Below are 26,449 nucleotides of genomic sequence, written 5' to 3'. Positions count from 1 at the left end.
TAACCCAATCCTTCCCTTTTTTAACCCAATCCTTCCCTTTTTTAACCCAATCCCTCCCTTTTTTAGCCATTCTTCCCCTTTTTTTACCCATTCCTTCCCTTTTTCTACCCAATCCTTCCCTTTTAATCCAATCCTTTCCTTCCCATCAATCCTTCCCTTCCCCCCAATCCTTCCTTTTTTTGCCCCCCCATCCTTCCTTCCTTTTCCCCCCCAATCCTTCCTTTTCCCCCCCAATCCTTCCTTTTCCCCCCCAATCCTTCCTTTTTCCCCCATCCTTCCTTTTTCCCCCCCCAATCCTTCCCTTTTTCCCCCTAATCCTTCCTTCCCCCCCCAATCCTTCCCTTCCCCCCCCCCCAATCCTTCCCTTCCCCCCCTCTTCCCCTCAATTCCTTCCTCTCTTCCCCCCCCTCCTCTCCGCTCCCCAGCCGCCGCCGCCTCCGACCCTCCTGCGGCCGCTCCCGACGCCGAGCAGCCCAAACCTCTGCCAAGCTCCCCTTCAACATTCCACCCGAGAAGGCCCCCCCCCCAAATTCCAATCTCCATAACCCCCCCCCCAAATCTCCTCAGCAGCCCCCCCCCCAAACCTGCGGGAAGCAGCAGGGAAGGCTCCGGAGGCAGATCCCGGCGGCGGCGCTGCCCTGCCGATCGGAAGGGCTCTGCCGCCCGGCAGAGATCGAACCAAGCTCCCAACAACAGGAAAATCCCTCTGGAATTCTGCTCCTTTTTTGGGGGGGTCACTAAAATCCAGGCAAACCACCAGCCCCCTCCCCCCCCGTGAAAAGCAGGAATGGTGACATACTGGAGCCAGTGAAGTGTCCGCTGGCCAAGGAAGTTGGTCCGTTCTTCCCGCTGCTCACAGGAGGCGAAAACATCTGAAAGGAACCACAACCGAAAGGATTAGTCCCAGGGGGAAAGCAACACTCCTCATCCCTCCACAGTCCAAAACTTCCTTCCCTGGAATTTTAGCTCCTTTCCAACCTTTTCCAAAGGACTTGCAGAAGCCTCTCCCCCCACCCCTCCCTCCCCACTCAGCTTCCGTTCGGCTCCTTAAGCTCCCCCCCGAGCGCCGCTCTGCTTCCCGAGGGGCTGGGAGCAATCCCAGAGCCAGACTGGGCAGCAGGGATTGCTCCTCAATCCCAGGCTCCCAGAACCAAGCTGGGAAGCAGGGATTGCACCTCCATCCCAGTCCTCAGCAGCAAGATCCAAACTGGGATTCAGGGCTTGCTCCTCAGTCTCCTGATCCAGGGTGGGATTCGGGATCAGCTCGGCCCCCTGAGCCCGGCTGGGAAGCAGGGACTGCTCCTCAGCCTCCAGAGCCAAACTGGGATTCAGGGCTTGCTTCCCTCCAATCCTAGTCCTCAACCACAGGCCCCATGCTGGAAAAAGCGGGATTTGCTCCCCAATCCCAGCCCCCTGCAGCAGGAGCCACACTAAGGAAGCAGAGCTTCCACCCCAGTCCCTCGAGCCAAGCTGGGAAAGCAAATGCTGCGCCCCGAGAAGCCCAATCTCCAGCAGCAAAACCCAGACTGGGAGAAGGGGAATTTTCTCCCCTTTTGCTGGAATTTTCTCTCCTTTTCCTAGGATTCCCCCCCCCCCCCTTTTCCCTAGGCTTTTCTCCCTTTTCCTAGGTTCTTCTTCCCTTTTCCTAGGTTCTGCTCCCCTATTCCTAGGCTTTTCTCCCTTTCCCTAGGCTTTCCTCCCCTATTCCTAGGCTTTCCTCCCCTTTTCCTAGGCTTTTCCCCCTATTCCTAGGCTTTCCTCCCCTTTTCCTAGGCTTTCCTCCCCTATTCCTAGGCTTTCCTCCCCTTTTCCTAGGCTTTCCTCCCCTATTCCTAGGCTTTCCTCCCCTTTTCCTAGGCTTTCCTCCCCTTTTCCTAGGCTTTTCCCCCTATTCCTAGGCTTTCCTCCCCTTTTCCTAGGCTTTCCTCCCCATTTCCTAGGCTTTTCCCCCTATTCCTAGGCTTTCCTCCCCTTTTCCTAGGCTTTCCTCCCCTATTCCTAGGCTTTCCTCCCCTATTCCTAGGCTTTCCTCCCTTGTCCTCGGCTTTCCTCCCCTTTTCCTAGGCTTTCCTCCCCTTTTCCTAGGCTTTTCCCCCTATTCCTAGGCTTTTCCCCCTATTCCTAGGCTTTCCTCCCCTTTTCCTAGGCTTTTCCCCCTATTCCTAGGCTTTCCTCCCCTATTCCTAGCCTTTCCTCCCCTATTCCTAGGCTTTCCTCCCCTTGTCCTCGGCTTTCCTCCCCTTTTCCTAGGCTTTTCCCCCTATTCCTAGGCTTTCCTCCCCTTGTCCTAGGCTTTCCTCCCCTTTTCCTCGGCTTTTCCCCCTATTCCTAGGCTTTCCTCCCCTATTCCTAGCCTTTCCTCCCCTATTCCTAGGCTTTCCTCCCCTTGTCCTCGGCTTTCCTCCCCTTTTCCTAGGCTTTTCCCCCTATTCCTAGGCTTTCCTCCCCTTGTCCTAGGCTTTCCTCCCCTTTTCCTCGGCTTTTCCCCCTATTCCTAGGCTTTCCTCCCCTATTCCTAGCCTTTCCTCCCCTATTCCTAGGCTTTCCTCCCCTTTTCCTCGGCTTTTCCCCCTATTCCTAGCCTTTCTTCTCCCCTTCTCTCGGATTCCCTCCCCATTCCCTAGGTTTCTTCCCCCATTCCCTAGGCTTTTGCCCCCTTTCCCTAGGCTTCCCCCCCCCCCTCTCCAGGCTCTTCTCCCCTTTGCCCAGCTCTCCCCCTCGCCAGCCCCCCAAGCCAGGGCAGCCTGGGAGGGAATTGGAGGCGGAAGAACCTTGGCTTTCAGTGCTGCAGGATCCATTTGGAAGCTCCTCCTGGCATCTGGACCCCCCCAAAGTGCCACCTGCCCTCCAGTCTCAGTTCATCTCCCAGCACAAGAGGGGAAAATTGGAAGCAGAGCTCCTCTCTCCCCCTTCTTTTTCGCTTCCTCCTCTCCTCTCCTCTCCTCCCTCTCCTCTCTCCTCTCTCCTCTCCTCTCCTCTCTCTCTCCCCAGCAATCTCTTTCCACCCCTAATTGGTTTCTCTCTTCACCGACGTGGAAGCAAATTCGCCACCTTCCCTGACTCACTGCCTGCCAAAAAAGCCCAAAGAGAAAGAACAAACAAGAGAGGGGAGGGGGAAGGGGGAAGGAAAAGTGGCGGGGGGGGGGCGGGAATCAAATAAAGAGAAAGGAGGTTTGGGGGGGGGGGGGGGGAGAGGGAAAAATTCCCTCCGGCTCCTTCTTTTTTTTCCCCCCCTCTCCAAGCCATTCCCTTGGCTTGAAAGGGATCAAAGAGAGGAGGGGAGAAAGGGAAGAAAGGGAATGTGTTTGGGTTCTTCAGGGGGGAGGTGGATGGCTTTGGTGCTAAATACATACATGGGGGGGGGGGGGGGGAGGAAGAGGCTGAGGGGAGAGGGAGGGAAGGAGGCCAAGAGCAGGAAGGGAAGCAGGCCCCGAGCCCTGCCCCCCCCCCAATCCCTGCTTATTAATAATGCTAATGATTGTTAAGCAATTGAGCACTAATTGTTCTGAACAAGGAGAAGGCAAAGCTGCAAGGGTGCTCCAAAGGGAGCCTGGAGCCCTTGGGGGCGCCAGAAGCCAGCAGGGATTTGGGGGGGGGGGGGGGAAGCCAGGCTGCCGATCGCTTTTACCCCCCCCCCCCCAATCAATTAGCTGAGGGAATTAATCAGCAATTAATCAATTGGGGGGGGGGAGAGGCAAAAAAAAACCAACGAAGGGAGGCATTAAGGAGCAGAATTGGCCTTAATTAGAGCAATTAATTGATGGGAAAGGCGCTGGGGCAGGGAAGCTGCCTGGGAGCTGAAGGCTTTGAGACACCCAAAGAGCTTTGGGGTTTTTCCCTTGGGGGGGGATCTGTGGGGCTGCATTCATCCAGCCCCCCCAAACAGCCCTTCTTGTTTTTGGGGGGGGACAGTGCTTCTTTTTGCTCTGAGTTAGTTCAGCTCTTAATTAAAACAATTAATTGAGTGCAGCTATTAATTGCAACAATTAATTGCTAGCAGCTCTCGGAAAGGTTCCCTTTTCAGGAGGGCTTCTTTGGCTCTCAAGGCTTTTACACCCCCACCCCCACCCCAAATATTGCTGGGGTTTGGGGGTGCTCCTTCTGCCTCTCAGTCAGCTCAGCCCTTAATGAGAGCAATTAATTGAGAGCTGCTATTAATTGCTAGCAACTTGCAGAAGGGTTCCACTCTTGGGGGGGGGGGGAGGGGTCCTTTGCTCCCAAATCTTTCAGCCCCCTTCAATTGCTCCATTTTGGGGCTGCTCCTTTGGCTCTCAACTCTTCTCCCCCCTCCACTGCTCCATTTTGGGGCTGCTCCTTTGGCTCTCAACTCTTCTCCCCCCTCCACTGCTCCATTTTGGGGCTGCTCCTTTGGCTCTCAACTCTTCTCCCCCCCCAACCATTCCATTTTGGGGGGGTTTCTGTGGCTCTCAACTCTTCCTCCCCCCCCCAGCACTGCGTTCAGCTGGGCCTGGGGGCTGCCCAGCAGAGCTTTGGGGTCTGCTGGGGGGGTCCCAGCTGCCAGGCTCTGCCTTACCGCGCTGAAATCCAGCAAGTCACTCAGCTCTTTGTCCGTCCCCAAGGCAGCCATTCGCTGCTGGTGATGCATCTTAGCCACCTCACAGCACCCTAAAAAAGAGGGAGAAGGAGGAAAGAATCAGCACAAAAGGGGGGGGCAGGGGGGGGGAGGAAAGAGGAGTCGGGGGGGGCCAGGTGGGGGGTTGTTATTTATTCCTGGGGGGGGGGGGGAGGGAGGTTGGTGGAGGAGGAAGGGGAAAGGAGGAGGGTGGGGAGGAGAAGGGGTGGGGATCTGAATTAAGGATGTGAAGTGGTGGAGAACTGAACTGGGGAGCAGAAGTGGTGTGGATGTGGAGAATGGAATTGGGGAGCAGAAGTGGTGTGGATGTGAAGTGGGAATCAGAAGTGGTGGAGAATTGGGGAGCAGAAGTGGTGTGGATGTGAAGTGGGAATCAGAAGTGGTGGAGAATTGGGGAGCAGAAGTGGTGTGGATGTGAAGTGGGAATCAGAAGTGGTGGAGAATTGGGGAGCAGAAGTGGTGTGGATGTGAAGTGGGAATCAGAAGTGGTGGAGAATTGGGGAGCAGAAGTGGTGTGGATGTGAAGTGGAGAATGGAATTGGAGAGCAGAAGTGGTGTGGATGTGAAGTGGAGAATGGAATTGGAGAGCAGAAGTGGTGTGGATGTGAAGTGGAGAATGGAACTGGGGAGCAGAAGTGGTGTGGATGTGGAGAATGGAATTGGAGAGCAGAAGTGGTGTGGATGTGGAGAATGGAACTGGGGAGCAGAAGTGGTGTGGATGTGGAGAATGGAATTGGAGAGCAGAAGTGGTGTGGATGTGGAGAATGGAACTGGGGAGCAGAAGTGGTGTGGATGTGGAGAATGGAATTGGAGAGCAGAAGTGGTGTGGATGTGAAGTGGAGAATGGAATTGGAGAGCAGAAGTGGTGTGGATGTGAAGTGGAGAATGGAACTGGGGAGCAGAAGTGGTGGTGAACTGAAATGGGGCTCAGAAGTGGTCAGGATCAGACATGGTGAACATTTGAGGTAGGGGGGATCTGGTGAGGATCAGAAGTGGAGGGGATCTGAGGTAGGAGGGGACCAGGAGTGAGAGGGAACCAGAGGTGAGAGGGCATGAGTAGTGGAGGGGACCAGGAGTGAGAGGGGAGCTGAACTGGAGTGGATATGAAGTGGATGGGACCAGAGGTGGAGGGGATCTGGCAGGGATCTGAAGTGGAAGGGAGCAGAAGTGGTGAGGATCTGGAGTGCATCTGGAGAGGACCAGAGGTGGAAGGATCTGAAGTAGAGGTATCTGAAATGGAGGGGGCCAGAGGTGGAAGGGATCTGGAAGGGATGTGAAGTGGAGGGGACCAGAGGTGGAGTGGATCTGAGGTGTAGGGCACCAGAGGTAAGAGGGGACCAGAGGTGAGAGGGGATCTGAAGTGGAGGGGACCTGAACTGTACTGGCTCTGGAGGGGACCAGAGGCGGAGTGGATCTGGAGTCAATCTGATGTGTAGGGCACCAGGGGTGAGAGGGGATCTGGAAGGGATCTGAAGTGGAGTGGATCTGGAGTGGATCAGAGGCGGTAGAGCCCCGAGGGGCGGCCGGGAAGAAGCCAAAGCAGAGCAGCCCCAAGCCGAGCCCACAGCTGCCCCACACTCCCCACACCGACTTTGCCTGCCCAGAGAGCATCCCCCTGACAATGCAGAGCCCCTCCTACATCCCTGAAATCCTCAGGCTTGGGGGAGGGAGGGGGAAAGGAAAGGTGGGAATGGAATCCCAGCTCCTGCCTGTGCTTTGGAGCATCCTGGATGCAACAGGAGGTTGAGGCAGCCATGGCTGAAGGAACTCCGAGCAGCTTTCCCTCCCTGCCTCCCCCCCCTCCTTTCCCTTGCTTTTGAGCAGCTCAGGGGAAAGCAGGAATGAGGGAGGGAAAAGTGGGAAGGGGGGAGGGAGGCTCCGAAGTTAGCGAGGGGAAGGGGGGGGGGAGGAAGGAGTGAAGGAAAAGGAAGGAAAGGATGGAAGGAAAAGGAGGGAAGGGAGAGGAGAAGGATGGAAGGAGAAGGTGGGAAAGGATGGAAGGGAAAGGATGGAAGGGAAAGGATGGAAGGGAAAGGATGGAAGGAGAAGGTGGGAAAGGAGGGAAGGAAGAGGAAGGAAGGAAAGGATGGAAGGGAAAGGATGGAAGGGAAAGGAGGGGAGGGAAGGGAGGAAGCAAAGGGCGCGGAGCCGCCTCGGCCCCGCTCCCCGCCCGGGCCGGGCCGGGCCTGCTCGCCCAGCTTGGAGGTTGGGATGGTTGGGGAGGGAAGAAGAGAAAGCAAAGGGTTAAAAAAAGGTGGGAAAGGGCTAAAAGAGGTGGAAAAGGGAAGGGAACAACCGGGCCCGAGCCGCTTGTGTCCCCGGAGCCGCCGGCGGCTGCCACCCTCCACGTGATGAACCGCGGGGGGGACTTGGCCAACAGCAACAATTCCTCCTCCTCCCCCCTCCCCTCTTCCTCCTCTTCCTCCTCCCTTTTAGCAGCGAATTTGTTAACCTTTTAGTTTGGTTGGGACCCTGCCCCCTCCCCCTCCCGGGTGCAAACTTTCCCACGCCAAGTTTTTAGGGGGGGGGATAGCGGCGCCCCTCAACTCCCCCCCCCCCCCCCCAACCACCTTTTGACTCTATTTAAGTCTTTTAATTTCGGTTTCGAAGCCGCCAGGGCAAAAAATAGGAAGTTAAAAGAGGCCCCGAGCCGAGCTGCAAAGCCTGAGCCGCGGGGGTTAGGCGGCAGCGAGAGGAGGAGAGGCAGAGGAAGGAGGGAGGGGGATGGAGATGAGGGGAAAAGGGGAGAAATGGGTTGGGAAAAGGGGAAAGAGCGCGAAAAGGGAAGGAGAAGAGGAAGGGAGGGAAGGGGGAAGTGAAAAGGAAAAGGGGGGGAAGGAGAAAAGAAAAAGGGGGGGAACAGAAAAGGAGGGATAAGGGGGAAAAAGGGGGGGGGGAAGAGTAAAAAAGGGAAAATAGGGGAAAAATGAAAAGAGAAAAGGATAAGAGGGGGAAAAAGAGAAAAGGGGGAAAGAAAAGGAAAAATAAGAGAAAAGGGAAAATAAGAGGAAAGGAAAAAACAAGAGGAAAGGAAAAAATAAGAGGAAAAGTAAGAGAAAAGAAAAAAAGGGAAAAAATAAGAGAAAGGGGGAAAAATAAGAGAAAAGGGGAAAAATAAGAGAAAAAGGGGAAAATAAGAGAAAAGGGGAAAATAAGAGAAAAGGGGAAAATAAGAGAAAAAGGGAAAAATAAGAGAAAAAGGGAAAAATAAGAGAAAAAGGGAAAAATAAGAGAAAAAGGGAAAAATAAGAGAAAAAGGGAAAAATAAGAGAAAAGGAGGAAAAATAAGAGAAAAAGAGAAAAATAAGAAAAAAGGGGAAAATAAAAAAGGGAAAATAATACAAAAGGGGGGAAATAACAGGAGAAAAATATTGAAAAGGAGAAAAGGGGGAAAGAAAATAGGGAAAAAGAAAACAGGAAAAAAAAGAAAAGTAAAAGAAAATAAAATGAATGAAAAAGGAAAAAAGAAGAAAAAGGAAAATATTTTCAAACTGAAAAAATGGAAAAGGAAAAAAAAAAAAGGTAAAAGGAAGGAAAATGAAAGAAAAGGGAGGAAAGGGAAGAGAAAATGAAAAGTAAATAAAAGGGCAAAATCCCCAAAGCAGAAGGGAAAGAAAAAGGAACAAGACAACAGAAATGAAAAGAAATACCAGGAACAGTCATTCTTTAAAAGGCAAAAGAAAGAAGAGAGGGAAAAGTAAAAGCAGAGGGGGAAAAGCCCGAAAAGGTTTGAAAAAAGGCAAAAGGAAAACTTAAAGCAAGGGAAAGAAGAACTAAAAGTAAAGGAGCTGAAAGCAAGGGAAAAGGAATTAAAAGCGAGGGGGGAAACATAAAGGCAGGGAAAAAGAAACTAAATGGAAGGGGGGGAAAAGAAGTAAAAGGGAGAAAAAATGAAGTAAAAGGGAGGGAAAAAAAAAAACTAAAAGGAGGAAAAGAGAAGTAAAAGGGAGAAAAAAATAACTAAAAGGGAGGAAAAAAAAGAAGTAAAAGGGAGGAAAAAAAAGAAGTAAAAGGGAGGAAAAAAAGAAGTAAAAGGGAGGAAAAAAAGAAGTAAAAGGGAGGAAAAAAAAGAAGTAAAAGGGAGGAAAAAAAAGAAGTAAAAGGGAGGAAAAAAAGAAGTAAAAGGGAGGGGAAAAAAAGAACTAAAAGTGAGGAAAAAAGAAGTAAAAGGGAAGGAAAAAAGAAGTAAAAGCATGGAAATGAAAATCGAGGGGAAAAGAACTCCGAGCATGGAAAAGTGAAGTCAAATGAAGGGAAAGCCGAAGTAAATGCAAGGAGAAGAGAAGTGAAAGAGTGGCAAATCAAAGCCAGGGAATGAAAATAGAAGCAAGGGAAAGAAAATGAAGGGGAAATGGAGCAAAAGGAGGGAAAATGGAGTAAATGCAAGGGAAAATGGACTGAAAGCGAGGGGAAAAGAACCGAAAGCGAGGAAAATAAACTCGAGGAGAAATGAACTGAAAGCCTGGAAAAACGAATTAAAAGCAGGGGAAAAAATATGGAAAGCCAAGAAAAGTGAAGCAAAAGCAGGGAAAAGTGACCTGAATGCAAGGGAAAATGGATTGAGAGCAGGGGGAGGTGCAGGGGAAAATGAAGCAAAAGGAAGGGAAAGTAAAGCAAAAGCAGGGGGAAATGAAGCAAAAGCAGGGAGAAGTGACCTAAAATCGAGGAAAAAAGAACTAAATGCAAGGAAGAAAGGAACTAAAAGCAGAGAAAAATGAAGTCAAAGCAGGGAAAAATGAAGTAAAGTACACCCCCAAAAATTAGCAAAAAATAAGGGGGGGGATTAAATGGAAGGAAAAGGAAAAACAAATTAAAAGGGAAAGAAAGTAAAAGGGGAAAAGGGAAGGGGAAAAAATAAAAGGGGAAATTGAAAGGAAAAATATAAAGGGAAAATAGAAAGGGAAAATAGAAAGGGAAAATAAAAGAGGAAAAGGAAAAATAACAGGAAAAATAAATGAGTAAAAGGGGAAAGAAAAGGGGAAATAAAAGGGGAAATTAAAAGGAAAAATAAAAGGGGAAAAGAAAAAATAAATAGAAAAGGGAAAAAATATAAAAGGGAAAAATAAATAGAAAAGAAAAAAAAAGAAAATAAATAGAAAAGGAAAGGAAAGGGAAAGGAAAAAGAAAAGGAAAAGCAAAGAAAAAAAAGGAAAAGCAAAGAAAAAAAGGAAAAGGAAAGGAAAAAGAAAAGGAAAAGGAAAGCAAAAAGAAAAGGAAAAGGAAAGCAAAAAGAAAAGGAAAAGGAAAGGAAAAAGAAAAGGAAAAGGAAAGCAAAAAGGAAGGAAAAAATAAAAGAAGGGGGAAAAGGAAAAATGAAAGAAAATAAGGAAAAGTAAAAGGAAAAAATAAGGAAAAGTAAAAGGAAAAAATAAGGAAAAATAAAAGGAAAAAATAAGGAAAAATAAAAGGAAAAAATAAGGAAAAATAAAAGGAAAAAATAAGGAAAAGTAAAAGGGAAAAAAAAAGAAAAAATAAAAAGAGGAAAAGTAAAAGGAAAAAGAAAAAAAAGAAAAAATAAAAGGGAAAAGGAAAAAAAGAAGGAAAAATAAAAAGAAAAAAAAAGGAAAGATAAAAGGGGAAAAAAGTAAAAATAAAAGAAGAAAATGAGGAAAAAATTAAAAAGGGGGGGAGGAAAAAAAACCAAAAAGGGGGGGGAAAAAAAGGGGGAAAAAATAGGAAAAGCAGGAAAAAAAAAACCCCAGAAGCCCGAGCCCAACCCCAGCCAACTTTTCGCCTCCGCCAGCAAATTGTTCACTTTACCTTAAATGGCCACAAATATGCTCCCAAATAGTCCAAAGAGAGGGGGGGTGGGGAAGGGGGTTCCGAAAGCCCCCCCCTCCCCGAGGCAAAACACGGAAAAAAGCTATTTTTGAGGGGAGGAGGGGAAAAACCGAAGGGGGGGGGTGGGGGAGGGGGGGGGAGGAAACAAGGGGGAAAAAACAAGGGGGGAAAAAAAATGGGGGGGGGGAAAGGGGGAAAAGGAGGGGCAAAAAAGGGGGGGGAAGGTAAAAATGGGGGGGGGGAAGGTTAAAAAAGGTTTAAAAAAAGGCTAAAAAAAAAAAAGGCGAGGTAAAAATCGAGGCAAAGGTAAAAAAAAAAACGAAGAAAAGGTTAAAAAAAGAGCAGCAAAGGTAAAAAACGAAGGAAAAAAAAATGAAGGAAAAAATGGAGGGGGGGCGGGAAAAAAAGGCAGGAAAAAAACCCCCAAGCCCCCTGGAGAGGACCCCCCCCGAAAGTGCCGTGCCCCCCAAGCGCCTTTCCGCCGCTCCGCTTCCCACGTGGTGGTTGCCCCTCCGCAAGCGAGCGCGGAGGGCAGGGAGGGAGGGAAGGAGGCTCCGCAACCACCCCCCCGCCGCCAGCCCCCCCCCCAAAAAGCAGCCGCGGAGCCCAGGCGCAAGCCCCCAGCCCCGGCCCGCAGCGGGGGAAGCGGCGCCGCCGCCGCCGCGCTGCCTCCAAAGCTGCTTTTGATTTTCGCGGCGCTTTTGAGGCAGAAAGGGGAAATTTTGTTGCGCTTATTTTACACACCTCGGCGGGGGGGGGGGAGGAGGGTATGGGGGGGTGGGAGGAGGAGGGAAAGAAACTTTCGGGGTTGGGGTTTTTTTCCCTCCCCCCCCCCCCTTCTCTCCCCCCAAAAAGAAAAAAAAAACAACCCCAAAACAAGAACCGAAAAAGCTCCAAACAAAGCCCAAGAAAAAGAAGGCAAAAAGGCCAAAAAGGAAGGAAAATTGGTCCCGGAGTCAAAAACAATAAAGCAGCCCCCAGAGCTCCGAGGCGGAGTCCCGACCAACTTTGAGCTCTTTTGTTTTGGTTTGCGTTTTAGCGACACATGGTTGGGCTCCGAGGAGGGCAAAAGGGAGAGGGGGAAGGGGGGGTGGGGGTGGGGGAGGGCCACACTTTTGATCCCCCCCCCTCTCCTGGTTTGGTTTTCCTCCTCCTGTTGGAGTTGTTTTATTTCGGGGGGAGGAGGAGGAAGGACCGAAGAAAAGTCTTGGGGGGGGAGGAGGGAAGGCCAAAAAAGCCAACGCTCAAAAGAAGCCAAAAAGCACCGAGGAGGAAAAACCAAAAGCACAACCAAAAAGCTCTTTGCGAGGAGGTTTCGGAGCCGCCCGTCCTAAACTTGGTCCAAGTTTAAAGCGCCGCCGCCGCCTCTGCCGCCGCCGCCGCCGCCTCTGCCGCTGCCGCTTCTCTCCTCCTCCTCCTCCTCACCACCACCAGCACCACCACGGCCTCCCCCGCGGAGCCGCGGCTAAGAGCATCTTGCCCGGGAAGACACATCGCCAGCCGCTCACATCCGGGCAATGCCAAGCGCCTTATAAAGCGGCCCCCGCCCGCCGCCCGCCGCCGAGTGACGACGGCAGCGAGGGGAGGGCGAACCGGCCGCGGGAGGCGGGCAGGGAGCGGGAGCGACGCCTCCGACCCCTCCTCCCGCTCCTCTTCGCTTCCCCCCCGGCCGCCAGCGGCACAGCGAGCCGGGGAGGAGGGCTGGGGGCGCCCGCCGCGGCCCCCTCCGCGCTGCGCCTACCCTGATGGACGACCCCGGCCCCCCGCCCCTCAGCCCCGGGCCTACCGTGCTGCAGGAGCCTGGGCTCGAGCCCTCTGCCCTGGGACTACCATGAGGAGCAGCACAGGCCTGGTCCTTCTGTGCTGGGCTGCCTAGGAGGGGTTGGGAAGGAGCTTCAGGGGCTGGGAACGGCTTGGAGGGGAGATTCGTGATCATGGAACAGCTTGGAAGGGAGAGTGGTGGGCTTGGAAGGGTGATTGGTGGTCTTGGAATGGCTTGGAAGGGAGAGTGGTGGTCTTGGAATGGCGATTGGTGGTCTTGGAATGGCTTGGAAGGGGTTGGAAGGGAGAGTGGTGGTCTTGGAATGGTGATTGGTGGTCATGGAATGGCTTGGAAGGGGTTGGAAGGGAGAGTGGTGGTCTTGGAATGGTGATTGGTGGTCTTGGAATGGCTTGGAAGGGAGAGTGGTGGTCTTGGAATGGTGATTGGTGGTCATGGAATGGCTTGGAAGGGAGAGTGGTGGTCTTGGAATGGCTTGGAAGGGGTTGGAAGGGAGAGTGGTGGTCTTGGAATGGCTTGGAAGGGAGAGTGGTGGTCATGGAATGGCTTGGAATGGCTTGGAAGGGAGAGTGGTGGTCTTGGAAGGGGTTGGAAGGGAGAGTGGTGGTCTTGGAATGGCTTGGAAGGGGTTGGAAGGGAGAGTGGTGGTCATGGAAGGGCTTGGAAGGGGTTGGAAGGGAGAGTGGTGGTCATGGAAGGGCTTGGAAGGGAGAGTGGTGGTCATGGAATGGCTTGGAAGGGAGTGGTGGTCATGGAAGGGCTTGGAAGGGAGAGTGGTGGTCTTGGAAGGGCTTGGAAGGGAGCTTCAGGACCATGGAAGAGGTTGGAAGGGAGAGTGGTGGTCATGGAATGGCTTGGAAGACAGAGTGGTGGTCATGGCATGGCTTGGAAGGGGTTGGAAGGGAGAGTGGTGGTCTTGGAATGGCTTGGAAGGGAGCTGCAGGGTCTTGGAAGGGGTTGGAAGGGAGAGTGGTGGTCTTGGAAGGGGTTGGAAGGGAGCTGCAGGACCATGGAAGGGGTTGGAAGGGAGAGTGGTGGTCTTGGAAGGGAGCTGCAGGGTCTTGGGAGGGCTTGGAAAGGAGCTGCAGGCCCATGGAAGGGGTTGGCTTGGAAGGGACTCCTAGAGGCCATGAAATGCAAGGCACTGAGCCTGGCTGGCCCCAGCTTGCTCAAGGCCCTCAGAGCCCCCCCAGGCCTGAGCATGGACCCCTGCCCCCCCTGAGCAACCTTCTGGCAGGCTCCCACCCACCTCAGGAGCTCCTGGGAGCAGGAGGAGCCTGGCTGAGGCGAAGGCTGCGAGCCCTGCAGCCACGAGGGCCTGCTGGAGCCTGGCTGCAGTTGGCTTGCTGGGGCTGCCAAGGCTGCCAGGAGGCCTCTCCAGCGCTTCACAGGATCTTTGTGTCCCCGGGGAAGATGTTTGGGTTCTCTTTTCTTGCCTCCTGCGAGCTCAGGAGGAGGCTTGGGAGCTTTGATGTGCCAGCTGGAAGCCATCTTCAGCTGCAGAGCGCTGGAGGAGCCAGCCAGCAAACTCGGCCTGGCTGCTGCCGCCGCTCGGAGCAGCAGGAGGAGCTCAGACCTCCGCCAGCCTGGAACCTGCCAAGGGGAAGGGGTGGGCTGGGAGGGACCTCCGGGGTCCTGGGGGCAGGGAAGGGGTGGAAGGGACCTTCAGGAGCACGGGGGGAGTTGGATTGCAGGGCTCCTGGCGTCATGGAACGGGGCGGAAGGGACCTCGCCAGGCCTGGAAGGGGTTGGGAGAGCCCTTCGAGGTCATGGAGCCACGGAAGAGGTTGGGCTGGGAGCTCCGAGAGCGTGGAAGGGGTTGGGGAGGGTGGCCTCAGGCCAGCCCCCTGGGCCAGGCCCTGCTGCCCGACCCAGAGAGCACCCTGGAAGTTTGGAAGGGACTTGGGAATGGGCCTCGGGGAAGGGCCTGCCTGGAGGAGCAAGGCAAGGCAGAGCCAGCCCGGCTCCCCTCCGGGCCCTGGGGGCTCGGCCTGGAGCCGCCCGAGGGGAGGACCCCGAGGAAGCCAAAGCTGGGGGCGAGCAGCGCTGGAGGAGAGCGGCTGGGGGCTGCGGCATCCCCTTTGGGCAGCGCCACCCAGCGGCGGCCGAGCGAAAGGCATCAGAGTCCTTCCCGGGCGGCGCCACCCAGCGGCGGCCGAGCGAAAGGCATCAGAGTCCTTCTCGGGCGGCGCCACCCAGCGGCGGCCGAGCGAAAGGCATCAGAGTCCTTCCCGGGCGGCGCCACCCAGCGGCGGCCGAGCGAAAGGCATCAGAGTCCTTCCCGGGCAGCGCCACCCAGCGGCGGCCGAGCGAAAGGCATCAGAGTCCTTCCCCGGCAGCGCCACCCAGCGGCGGCCGAGCGAAAGGCATCAGAGTCCTTCTCGGGCAGCGCCACCCAGCGGCGGCGCCACAGCAGCCTCGGCCCTGGGGGTCCAGGAGCGGCCCCGAAGAGCCCCCCGAAAGCAGGCAGAAGGCTGGGGCCGGGGCCAGGGGCAGTGAGCTAAGAGCTTTGGGCCCTTCAGCCAAGCAGCCGGAGCGGGAAGAGGAGGAAACGACCTCCAGCAGCCCCCAGGGGGGCAGGTGAGGAACAAGTTGTGCCCCAGCAGGGCCGGCAGAGCATGGCCCAAGGGCAGGGGGGAGGCTCCTGCCCCGGAGAGGTGGTGCTGAGGGCCAGGGGCGGTGGGGAGCTGGCAGGGGGGGTGGGGGTGGTGGACTGGCTGACCTGGGAGGGCTTCTCCAACCTTCAGGACTCCCATGGGTGGCATCCCCTGGAGGTGACCTTGGAGCTGGGCTCCTGCCAGGCTCCTGTTTGCTCCTCGGTGGACCTTGGCCCTGGGAGGTCCTCTGCTGGGTGGAGAAGGAGAAGGAGGAGGTGGAAGGTGAGGAGAGAGGCTGGGAGGAAGGCAAAGGGAGGGAGGATGGTGGAGGTGTAGAGGGAGGCAGATTCCAGAGGCTGGGAATTGCCAATCCTGCTTTTCCTGCTTGGGAGCCTTCCTGCCAGGCTTCCATGGTCTCCTCCATCCCTCCTCCTCCTCGGGCACCTGGGAGCCTGGCTGGGACTTCCCCAGCCACGGAGCCCTCCTGCACTCTCCTCCCTGCTTTGCCCTTCCCTCCCCCTTCCTTCCCTGGAGTCTTCCCTGCTGTGGAAGCTTGAGGACAGAGCCAGGTAGGAGAAGGCCCTGGGGAAGGGGGGGAGGGGAGGGGGTGGAGAAGGGAGGAGCTGGGAGCAGTGCTGGAGGGGGAATGGATTCTGCCTCTCCCCTGGGAGCAGCCCCAGCCTAAAGCCCACCTAGGAGTGGGTTTGGAGCACCTAGGCCTGAGACTTGGGGCCCAGCTAGGCCTGGGTTGGGCCCAGCTAGGCCTGGGCTTGGCCACCTCTGGGTGCCCTCCCTGCTTGCTTCCTCCAGAGGCTGCAGGGCAGAAGGGGCAGAGCTGGAGCAGCTCCCTGGCCCCCAGCATGGAGGCAACAGAGGAGCAGCTGCTGGAGCTCAGCAGGGCCAACCAGGTGCTGAGGATCAAGGTGGGCTTGGCTTGGAGCCTCCCTGGGGCTGGGGGGGCCTGGGGTGGCCCCCCAGGAGGGCTGGCAGGGGGCCTGGGGGGCTCCTGCCCCCGGGGGGGAGCCTGTGCCGGCCCTGGCTGGCAGCTCCCCGCTCAGGCTCTGCTGGGGGCTGCCCAGCTGGAGGCCAGCAGGGCAGCTGGGCTGGAAGCCCTCAGGGATGCCTCCAGGAAGCTCCTGCAGAGCTACCAGAGCAGAGCAGCAGAGCAGAGGAGGAGGCAGCAGCAGGAGAGGCAGCAGCTGCAGGTCAGATGTTGGCCACCCCCTTGGGGTCACCTCCCTGGGAGAGGACCTGAGCCTGGGGGGTGGGGAAGGAGCTCAGGAGAGCAGAGGAGGGCTGGGACCCAGCAGGGCCACCCTGGCCTCAGCTCCAGGCCTGGAGGCTGCCCTGGGCAGCCTCATGGCCAACCTGACCCTCTCCTGGGCCGCCCTGAGGTTGTCTCCTCTCGCCCCAGCCCTTGGGAGAAGAGCCCAGAAGCTCCTTGGCTGGGGAGGAGGTCTCCTCCCACCCTCCAAGCCCAGCTCCTTGCCTGCCCCCCCTGAGGGCACAGCTCCTCCAGCTTAGGGGCACCTGAGGGCCCCCAACTGGCTTTGGAGGCTCTCCAGGGAGGAAGACCTCACAACCAACCCCCCTTGGCTTGGGCTTTGGGGCAGGAGGTCAAGCTCCACCTCTTGGCTCCTGCCTGCTCCTAGGCCTACAAGGTGCAACAGGAAGAGAAGCTCCAGAGGAGCTCAGAAGACATCCAAGGTCTTGCTGAGGGCCTCAAGGAGAGAGGTGACCTCATCAGGCAGCTGGAGGAAAGGCTCCAGAGGATGGAGGAGGTATGGCCAAGGTCTTCCAGGGCCCTCCCAAGCCAACCCAGGGCCCTCCCAACCCAACCCAGGGCCCTCCAGGGCCCTCCCAAGCCAAGCCAGCTCCAAAGCCTTCTGCTGGCAGAGGTTGGAGGTGGTTTGGCTGCTCCCAAGTTGCTTCCTCCAGGAGAAGGGAAGCCTGGTGGAGAAGAAAAGGTCCTTGGAAGGGAGGCTCCAGCAGATGGTGGCCAGGGATGAAGATGGCAAAGGGTGAGGACATGGCAGGGACCCTCAAGGCCCTGGAGAGGGCTGGGTTGGAAGCCAAGGTCGATGTTGATGTCCTCCAGCTCTTGGCCTCCCTCCCCAGCCCCTTTCAGTTTTGTCCTGCAGCCATTCCCAGCCCCCTCAGGGCTGTCCCTGCTTGGGGGAGCAGCAGAGGGCCCTGGGGCTCCATCCTGACCACCTTCTGCTCCCACCTGCAGGTGCTTGGACCTCCAGGAGCAGATCTTCACCCTCCAGGAGCAGATCTCTCACCTCCAGGAGCTCATCCAGGACCAGCACCGGGGCCTGAGGGAGGTCATCCGGGAGGTCAGGCACAGGATGCTGCTAGGTGGCCCCAAGCCAGCCCTAGGTGGCCCCAAGCCCAGCCCTAGGTGGCCCCAAGCCCAGCCCTAGGTGGCCCCAAGCCCAGCCCTAGGTGGCCCCAAGCCAGCCCTAGGTGGCCCCAAGCCACTTCTGAGGGCCAGGGGGTGGTGGGGAGCTGGCAGTGGTGGAGGCTCCAGCCCTGAGGACCTCAGAGCTCTGGAGCTAGGCAGCTGAGGGCCATGGCTTGGAGGTGGAGAGCTCCAACCTGAGGCTCCTGGAGGTCCTCCCAAGCTTCTCTCTGGCCAACCCTCAGGCTGAGCAGCTCAGGGAGAAGCTGAGAGCCCAAGAGGGACTCATTGAGAAGCTGACAGAGAAGTTGTCCACCCTGGAGGCAAAGGTGAGGCTGAGCAAGGAGAAGCTCCTTGAGGCCAAGGAGGACCTCTTCAGGCTTGGAGATCAACCCCAAGTCCACCTCAAGAAGGTCTCCTGGAGGAGCAGGAGCTCCTAGGTGCTCCTCAGGGGGGCCTCCTGCCCATCTCAGAGGGCTTTGGGTCTTCTCCTTGCAGAACCAAGAGCTGAAGGCCCAAGTGGACCTCTGGCCTGGCCTGGCCAAGGAGAAGGTCTCCAAAGCTGCCTGGACTCAGTAAGGGGCACCAGGAGGGACCTGGAAGGGTTGAGGTGGAACCAGGGAAGCTCCAAGCTGGGCCTGGGCCACCCAGAGCTGGGCTTGGGTTGGAGGTACCTGGAGAGGCTTGGAGGCATCTGGAGGAGCTGCAAGCTCTTGGAGGAGACTGGGTCCCAGCAGGAGTCTTGGAAGTCATCTCCAAGGGCCCAGCTGTGAGCTGCAGCTCATGGTGGCTTCATCTCCACCTTCTGGGTGTCCACCCTGCAGGACCTCAGGAGCTTCTGGAGCTGCTCCTTCTGTGCTCTTCAGCAGGCTGAGGAAGCTTCAGAGCTGAGGGGACCTCTGGAGGTCGTCTCCCTTGGCCAGAAGGACCTTGGCCCTCCAGGGGGGCAAGCAGAAGCTCCTGGTGACCTCCAAGCACCTCCTGGAGAAGGTCCTCCAGAGATGCTCTGCAAGGAAGCAAGCTGGGGTCAGGAGGAGACCTCCTGGAGGTGAAGACCTCCTGGAGGTGAAGACCTCCCAGGCATGGTGGTGAGAAGCTCCTCCTGGGCCTGAGGACCTCCAGCTGCCCTGGGGGGAGACCCAGGGAGTGGTCTCTGCCCTCCAAGCCCTGAGGAGCTTTGGAGGCCACCAGAGAATAAAGCAAGGTGGTGACCCTCAAGGAGCTCCTCACAGTTGGCCTTGGGCTGGAAGGGACCTTGGGGGTCATGGATTGGGGACCCCCCCCCGGGCAGGTCCTGGTGGGGACCCCCTCCCCGGGCAGGTCCTGGTGGGTGGCCTTCAAAAGCAGCTGAGACCTTGGCTTGCAAACTGTCCTCTTCCCCTTCCCCAGCCCTCCTGGGGCCGCCTTCCCCTCCCCGGGCCCCGCTCGGCCCTCACCTGCTCCCTGCCGGCTGCTGCCCTCGGCAGGGAGGGGAAGGGAACCCGGAGCTGAGGCTGGCGCCGAGGAGGAGGAGGAAGAGGCGGGGAAGGGAGGAGGGAAAGCCTGCCCCGGTGACGGCTGAGGAGGAGAAGGGAAAGCAGGAGAGCGCCGGGCCGGGCCCCGCGCCCCGGCCTCGCGTAGGGAGCAGCCCCGGGCAGGGCGCCGCGGGCGCGGGCAGCGCACAACCACAGGCCCCGGCTCCGGCCCCGGGCGCAGGCCGCGGCCAGGCCTCGGGAGCGGCCGGCCCGCAGCCCCCACGGCAGGGACCCCGGGACGGGGGGCACGGGCAGGGACCCCGGGAGAGCAGAGCCCCGGGGAGAGCCCCCGGCGAGAGCAGGGGCTGGGCTGGGCTGGGAGGGAGCATCCCTCAGGGAAGCAGGAGCCTGAGCAGGGTCTGAGGGAGAGCCCCTGCCCCAAGCAGGAGCTGGGAGGAGGAGGAAGGCAGGAGCCGGCCCCAGCTCGTTCCCTGCCTTGGGATCATGGCATTCAGGTTCCACCAGAACCTCTGCAGGCCTCTGGAAGTCCCCCAGGGCCTCCAGCACCAGCCCCTGGCCCCAGCTCCCCAGCCCCAGGGCTTTGGGGTCCCTGCAGAGGGGAGCTGCCCCTGACCTCCCTGCTCAGAGCATCTCCATGCTGACCTCCTCCTCCCTGCAGGGCAGAAGCAGCAGGAGATGCTTCTGTGACCCTTCCAACCCATTCCACGACCTTGAAGGTCCTCCCTCACCTCCTCTTCTCCACCCCCAGGCCCCTCAGCCCTTCCCCAGACCCTTCCTTGGTCCCCAGGACCTTCTGGGACCTTCCTCCTCTCCCACCTCAGGCTCCCCTCATGCAGGTCCTGCCTCAGGCAAGCCCAAGTGCTCCTCCCCAGCCCCTTCCCTGCCTCAGCCTCCACTCACCTGCAGCTCTTCCTGCCCACCTCTGCCCCCCGGGCAGCTGCACTGCTGGACCCTCCCCGGGAGGTGCCCAGCCCCCTCTGGGGCCTCTCCACAGGCAGAGCAGAGCTGAGCTGCCAGGAGGCTCTGGGGGGTGGAGAGAAGCTCTTGAGGCCCCAGCCAGGCTCAGCCTCCCCAGGGTCAGGGCCTCCTAATGGCAGCAGGGCTGCTGGCTCCTTAGAGCAGCTCCTGGGGGGCTGCCTGGGGACCCCCTGGCATTTCCTGGAGGGGACTGAGCAACTGAAACCTTTCCCCCCAGCTCCTCAGGCAAAGCCAGCTGCAGATTGGCAACCTGCTGCTGCTCCCCAGGCAGCACAGCAGAGCCAAGCAGGGCAGGAGGGGCCCCAGGCCTTTGGAGAACACCCCCAGGGAGGAGGCTCTGCTTCCAACCCAGCCCAGGGGCCACCACATAACCTCTGTGGTCCTTGCAGCTCCACACCTCCAGGGCTCAGGAGGAGCTCAGGGCTGGAGGCTCCACCACCAAGCCCTGGCCCTCAGCTCATCACCTCCAGGGCTCAGGAGCACCTCAGGGCTGGAGGCTCCACCACCAAGCCCTGGCCCTCAGCTCATCACCTCCAGGGCTCAGGAGCACCTCAGGGCTGGAGGCTCCACCACCAAGCCCTGGCTCTCAGCTCCACACCTCCAGGGCTCAGGAGGAGCTCAGGGCTGGAGGCTCCACCACTGCCTTGGGCAGCCCTCAAGAGGCAGAATTTGGTCCTTGAGTCCCCCCCCAAAGCAGGAGGTCAGCCCAAGGTGGAGAGGCCTCTGAGAAGGTCCTTGCCCTTCCCAAGAGGTGCAGCTGCTGGAGACAGGGTGGCCAAGGCCCTGGCCTGCCCCAGCTCTGAAGTTCTGCCTTGCTCCTGCTCCTCACCCAAGCTGTGAGCTGCCAGCTGAGCTCTGGCTGCCACCTGCTGGCCTGTGGCCATGGGGGACCTGGCATGAGGACCCCCAGGAGATCATCTCCCTGCATGGGAGGGAGCTCCAAGAGCAGGGAAGGGGCTGGGAGGCAGCTCCCAGAGCAGGGAAGGGGCTGGGAGGCAGCTCCCAGGGCAGGGAAGGGGCTGGGAGGCAGCTCCAAGAGCAGGGAAGGGGCTGGGAGGGAGCCCCAAGAGCAGGGAAGAGGGTGGGGAGAGGATGAGGAGAGGCAGAGCAGCTCTGGGGGGGGGAAGGAGAAGACTTTAATGGCTCCCAATAAATAAATCCCCAAGTACAAAAGTGCAACCCCCCAGAGAGGCTCAGAGCCCCTGCTGGGTCCTTCTCTCCTCTGGGAGAGGAAGCTGAGGAGGTGGTGGAGCTCCAGAGTGGCCCCGGGGCTGGGGAAGCCTTCACTGGCTGGGGGCTCCTGGCAGGCTCTGGAAGTCAGCCTGGGGCTTGTGGAAGAGCTGAGCCAGGATGTGGTCTGCGGTGGAGCCGAAGTAGGAGTTGAAGCGAAGGGTCTCCAGCTGGGGGCGACAAGGAGCAGGCCGTGGAGGGAGGGCCTGGGGGGCCCTGGGGAGCCCCGGGGGGGGCCTGGGGAGCCCCGGGGGGGGGGCCTCGAGGAGCCCTCAGCCCCACACCTCCAGGGCTTGGAGGTCCTCCAGGGCTGGAGTCTCCGACCTGGCCTCTTCGCCAGGGGGTTGCCAACCGCCGGCTCCCTCCTCCTCTGCTGGGCATTGCCCAGCCCCTGCCCCCCAAGCCTGGAGGGAGCCTGAAGCCCCCTCAGCAGCAGCCCTCACCTGGTCCCCTGTGCTGTAGGCCAGGACGAGGAGGAGGTCCTCATCACAGACACTCTTGAGGTAGTGCTGGGCTCCGACAGGGAAGAAGAGGACATCCCCAATGCCGGCGCTGAAGGTGAAGCTGCTCCCAGAGAGGATGACCCCAACCTAGGGCAGGAACCAGGGCAGGCTCTCAGCTGCCCCCCAGGGGCTCCTGAGCTGCCCCCCAGGGGCTGAGGAGCTCCACACAGGCTCCTGAGCTGCCCCCCAGGGGCTGAGGAGCTCCCTGGGGGGACAGAAGGCAGCCCTGGCCCCACAAGTGCCTCTGGCAGTGCTGGGGGAGGCTGCTGGGGCTGTGGGGGTCCAGGCAGGGGCAGCAGCAGCTGGGCTGGGGGCAGGCAGGGGCAGGCAGGGGCAGGCAGGGGCAGGCAGGGGCAGCAGCAGCTGGGTGGGGGCAGGCAGGGGCAGGCAGGGGCAGGCAGGGGCAGCAGCAGCTCACCTGGGCACAACCACTAGCGATGTAGCCCAGCTCGTTGGCGTTGAAGTGGAAGTGAGGCTGCCCCAGGGCGCTGCTGAAGATGCGCAGCGTGGCCAGGGTCAGGGTGTCCTTGTGCTGGGGGAGGGAGAGCAGCATGAGGGGCAGCCCTGAGGAGCCCCTGGGCAAGGCCCCCTGGGCCAGGCCCCCACCTGGTTGAGGGAGTCACTGAAGATCCTCTGGGTGGGGGTGAGGCCGGTGGCGTTGCGGCGGTAGCGAGCCCACTGGAACAGGCCCCCGGGGAAGCGATCCTCTGCTGAGCCTGGCAGGGGCAAGGGGCAGCAGGAGGTCAGCCAGGGCTGGGGGAAGGGCAGCCAGCAAGGGGGGGCAAGATTCCACCTGCAGAACGACCTTCTGCTGGGCTCCAAGCAAAGGGGAGCTCAAGGAGGCCTCACGCTGGGAGGCAGCTCCAGGGCCACCCAGCCCTGGCCTGGGAGGCAGCTCCAGGGTCACCCAGCCCTGGCCTGGCCTGGGAGGCAGCTCCAGGGTCACCCAGCCCTGGCCTGGCCTGGGAGGCAGCTCCAGGGCCACCCAGCCCTGGCCTGGCCTGGGAGGCAGCTCCAGGGTCACCCAGCCCTGGCCTGGCCTGGGAGGCAGCTCCAGGGCCACCCAGCCCTGGCCTGGCCTGGGAGGCAGCTCCAGGGCCACCCAGCCCTGGGCTGGGAGGCAGCTCCAGGGCCACCCAGCCCTGGCCTGGCCTGGGAGGCAGCTCCAGGGTCACCCAGCCCTGGCCTGGCCTGGGAGGCAGCTCCAGGGCCACCCAGCCCTGGGCTGGGAGGCAGCTCCAGGGCCACCCAGCCCTGGCCTGGCCTGGGAGGCAGCTCCAGGGTCACCCAGCCCTGGCCTGGCCTAGGAGGCAGCTCCAGGGCCACCCAGTTCCAAGCCCCTGCCAGGACCAGGGACACCTTCAGCCCAGGTTGCTGAAGGCCTCCTCCAAGCTGGCCTTGAACACCTCCAGGCTTGGAGCCCCCCCAGCTCCTCTGGGCAGCCTGCTCCAGGCCCTCACCACCCAGCTGAGGCCCCCCTGAGGGCTTTGCTTCTCCAGCCCCCCCTCTCCCCCTGGAGACCTTCTGGCCCTCAAGGTACCTTTGAGGTCATAGAAGTACCTCCAGACCAGGGGGTCTGGAGACTGGGGGTAGGTGGCATTGTGGACAAGCTGCTCCAGGTTGGGTGGGAGGTTCACTGCTTGGTCTTCTGCCTGCTTCTGGAAGGTTCTGATGAACTTCACTCCCCCCTTGGGCTGCAGGGCACAAGGAGGCGACCGCAAGGTGGGTCGGGTCGGAAGGGGCCGGGGAACGGGCTGGGGTGGAAAGGACCTTCAAGGGGCTGGAGTCATGGAATGGTTGGCACCTTGGAGGCCCCCCCAGCCCACCCCCCAGCCCTGGGAGGCGTGGGGCAGGAGCCCCCCAGGGCAGAGCTAGGTGCCCAGGGGAAGCCCAGCCAGGGGCCGGCCAGCAGCCTGACCTGCAGGGCCCTGGCGGCGATGTCCTCGGGCGTGGAGAAGAAGGCATCGTCCACATCCAGGGTCTGCAGCTCCTCGTGGGTGGAGAAGAAGAGCAGGAAGAGGCAGTCCTCAGAGCCAGCATTCTTCACCCAGTGCACAGTGTTCCTGGGGAAGAAGATGACCTGGCCAGCAGTGACGTTGTAGGTGGTGAGGGCGGCGCCGTCGGGGCCCAGCACGCCGACCCAGGCCGAGCCCTGCGGAGACACAGCAGCCCCAGGGCTCAGCAGCTGCCCCAGGGCTCAGCAGCTGCCCCAGGGCTCAGCAGCAGCCCCAGGGCTCAGCAGCAGCCCCAGCAGCAGCCCCAGGCCTCAGCAGCTGCCCCAGGGCTCAGCAGCTGCCCCAGGGCTCAGCAGCTGCCCCAGGGCTCAGCAGCTGCCCCAGCAGCTGCCCCAGGGCTCAGCAGCTGCCCCAGCAGCAGCCCCAGGCCCCAGCAGCTGCCCCAGCAGCAGCCCCAGGGCTCAGCAGCAGCCCCAGGGCTCAGCAGCAGCCCCAGGGCCTCAGCAGCAGCCCCAGCAGCAGCCCCAGGGCTCAGCAGCAGCCCCAGGGCTCAGCAGCAGCCCCAGCAGCAGCCCCAGGGCTCAGCAGCAGCCCCAGGGCTCAGCAGCAGCCCCAGGGCTCAGCAGCAGCCCCAGGGCTCAGCAGCAGCCCCAGGGCCTCAGCAGCAGCCCCAGGGCCTCAGCAGCAGCCCCAGGGCCTCAGCAGCAGCCCCAGGGCCTCAGCAGCTGCCCCAGGGCTCAGCAGCAGCCCCAGGCTGGGTCACTGCATGTGAGGAGCCAGCAGAAGCTGCATGGCACTGAGATGACCTAAGAGCAGCTTGGAAGCTCTCCAGACAAGGAGTCAAGAAGGTCCCTCCCAACCCAACCCAAGCCAACCCAAGCCAAGCCAACCCTGTCCCTGCTCCTGAAGGCCTCTTCCAGCCCCCTCCATGACCTTCAAGGCCCCTTCCAACCCAACCCATTTATGACCTTGGAGGCTCTCCTGATGGAGCCTCCTGGCTTCCAGGTGGTGCTCACTGCCCCTTGGCCTGTCCAGGGACACCACTGAGAAGATCCCAGCCCCATCCTGGAAGGGGCTGGGGAGGCAGCTCCCAGGGGGGCAGGGAGGGAGCTCCAAGGGGGGCAGGGAGGCAGCTCCAAGGGGGGCAGGGAAGGACCTTTGAAGGCCACCTCGAGCCCAACCTCCCTGCTGCAGCCTCTCCTCCTGGCTTGCAGCTGTGGCCCCTCTGGGCCCCCTGAGAAGCTGCTGGTGCCCCCCAGCCGTGGCCAGGCGGGGAGCAGGGCCTCACCTGGAGCAGGTAGCCATGCTCATTGGCATTGAAGTGCCAGTGAGGAGCCCTCAGGCCTCCACTCTTGATCCTCAAGGTGCCAAAGGTCATCTTGGAGCCATGGCTGTGGAGGCTCTTCCCAAACTCCTGCTGCTCTTCGTTGTCGTAGGCCTCCAGCTCCTTCCTGAACCTTGCCCACTGGATCTCCCCTCCTGGGTAGGTGTAGACCTGCAGAGGGTGAGGGTGGAGGAGACCCTTTCAGCTCAGGGAGGCCAAGCATGGGCCTCAGCACCACATGCCCAGGGCTGGAGGCTCCAGCTCCGCCAGGCCACCACCAGCCCTGGGCCTCAGAGCGACGGCTCCCCAGCTGCGAAAGCTCTCCAGGGTCAGGGACCCGCGGCGGGGGCTGGGGGGGAGGCAGCCTCAGCTGCCCCAGGAGCTGACCTTGGCCTTGCCCAGGTGGTTGAGGAACTGGAACCTGCCCTCCACTCTGCTGCCCTGGGGCCCGGAGGGGGTCTCCCCCGGGCCGCCCCCCGGGGCTCTGCCGTAGGCTGGGTTGGTGACGTAGACCAAGGCCAGGGCCAGGACCCCCAGCAGCGTGGTGAGGGCACAGGCCAGGAGGCACACCAGGAACAGGGACAGCAGGGACCTGCTGCCCAGCCTCTCCTGGGGGCACCACAGCGACCTCAGACCCCCCCTGGCTCCCCCTCAGCTGCCCAGGCCCCCTCCAGCCCCCCCTGCCTGCCAGCATCCCCCCTGCCCCCTCCCTGCCCTCCAGCATCCCCCCTGCCCCCTCCCTGCCCTCCAGCATCCCCCCTGCCCCCTCCCTGCCTGCCAGCACCCCCCCTGCCCCCTCCCTGCCTGCCAGCATCCCCCCTGCCCCCTCCCTGCCCTCCAGCCCCCCTCCAGCCCCCTCCCTGCCTGCCAGCACCCCCCCTGCCCCCTCCCTGCCCGCCAGCACCCCCCCTGCCCCCTCCCTGCCCGCCAGCACCCCCCCTGCCCCCTCCCTGCCCTCCAGCACCCCCCCTGCCCCCTCCCTGCCTGCCAGCATCCCCCCTGCCCCCTCCCTGCCCTCCAGCCCCCCCCCCTGCCCCCTCCCTGCCCGCCAGCCCCCCTCCAGCCCCCTCCCTGCCCTCCAGCCCCCCTCCAGCCCCCTCCCTGCCCTCCAGCCCCCTCCCTGCCCTCCAGCCCCCTCCCTGCCCTCCAGCACCCTCCCTGCCCTCCAGCATCCCCCCTGCCCCCTCCCTGCCCTCCAGCCCCCTCCCTGCCCTCCAGCCCCCCTGCCCCCTCCCTGCCCTCCAGCCCCCCTGCCCCTCCCTGCCCTCCAGCCCCCTCCAGCCCACCCCCTGCCCTCCAGCCCCCCTTCCCCCCCACCATCCAGCCCCCCAGCCCCCCCCCCCCCCCGGTAGGAGCTGCAGCCTCACCTCTTTCTTTGGCCTCTCCTCTCCTTTGGAGGACCTCTGGAAGGTCTCTGCATGCATCTCAAAGGCTTGGTTGTCCATTGAGCAGAGCTGGAGGAGAGGAGGAGCAGCCCCCATGAAGCAGGAGGTGGGGGACTCCCACCTGACCTCAGCCAGGCACTCAGCAGCACCTGGAGGCAAGCCCAGAGCCTCCTCCCAGAGGCCAGCTCCAAGCCTTGCCCGGGGCCAGGCTCAGCCCCGGGGGTGAGTCATGGATCAGGAGGACTCAACATGACCCTGGGGAAGGCCCTGAGCCACCAGAGGTACTTGGAGAGGGAAAGCCCAAGAGGTCCTCAGGCTCCAGGAGACAGCTGAAGAACCTCAGAGGTCATCTGGCTGCAGGAGACAGCTGAGGATGAAGCAGCTCAAGAGGCCATCTTCTGCCTCACCCTCCCCTCAGGCCTCGGCAGTGGCCCTCAAGTGAC

General features: G+C 59.9%; 1 protein-coding gene and 1 long non-coding RNA gene across 3 annotated transcripts; both read right to left on the bottom strand.

The window, feature by feature from the left end:
• Positions 1 to 793: 793 nt before the first annotated feature.
• Positions 794 to 11,741, bottom strand: LOC128899643 (uncharacterized). Of its 2 annotated transcripts, none has more exons than XR_008463154.1 (3): positions 11,667 to 11,741; positions 4,535 to 4,626; positions 794 to 872 (listed from the first exon to the last, which is right to left on the bottom strand). It is a non-coding gene; the product is annotated as an uncharacterized LOC128899643 (long non-coding RNA). The 2 variants fall into 2 exon arrangements; XR_008463153.1 differs by lacking the exon at positions 11,667 to 11,741 and adding an exon at positions 10,355 to 10,484.
• Positions 11,742 to 20,892: 9,151 nt separating this feature from the next.
• Positions 20,893 to 26,066, bottom strand: LOC128899641 (uncharacterized). Its single transcript, XM_054179269.1, has 9 exons — positions 25,989 to 26,066; positions 25,009 to 25,230; positions 24,586 to 24,792; positions 23,261 to 23,494; positions 22,883 to 23,036; positions 21,949 to 22,058; positions 21,761 to 21,874; positions 21,283 to 21,429; positions 20,893 to 21,009 (listed from the first exon to the last, which is right to left on the bottom strand). Exons 1-9 carry the CDS (start codon positions 26,064 to 26,066, stop codon positions 20,893 to 20,895), a joined length of 1,383 nt encoding a protein of 460 aa, XP_054035244.1.
• Between the last annotated feature and the right edge of the window lie 383 nt (positions 26,067 to 26,449).

The sequence above is a fragment of the Dryobates pubescens genome, assembly GCF_014839835.1.
Source record: "Dryobates pubescens isolate bDryPub1 chromosome Z unlocalized genomic scaffold, bDryPub1.pri SUPER_Z_unloc_1, whole genome shotgun sequence".
Classification (NCBI taxonomy): Eukaryota; Metazoa; Chordata; class Aves; order Piciformes; family Picidae; genus Dryobates; species Dryobates pubescens.
The sequence above is the reverse complement of the archived record's forward strand: the minus strand, read 5'-3'. Positions and strand labels throughout refer to the sequence as shown.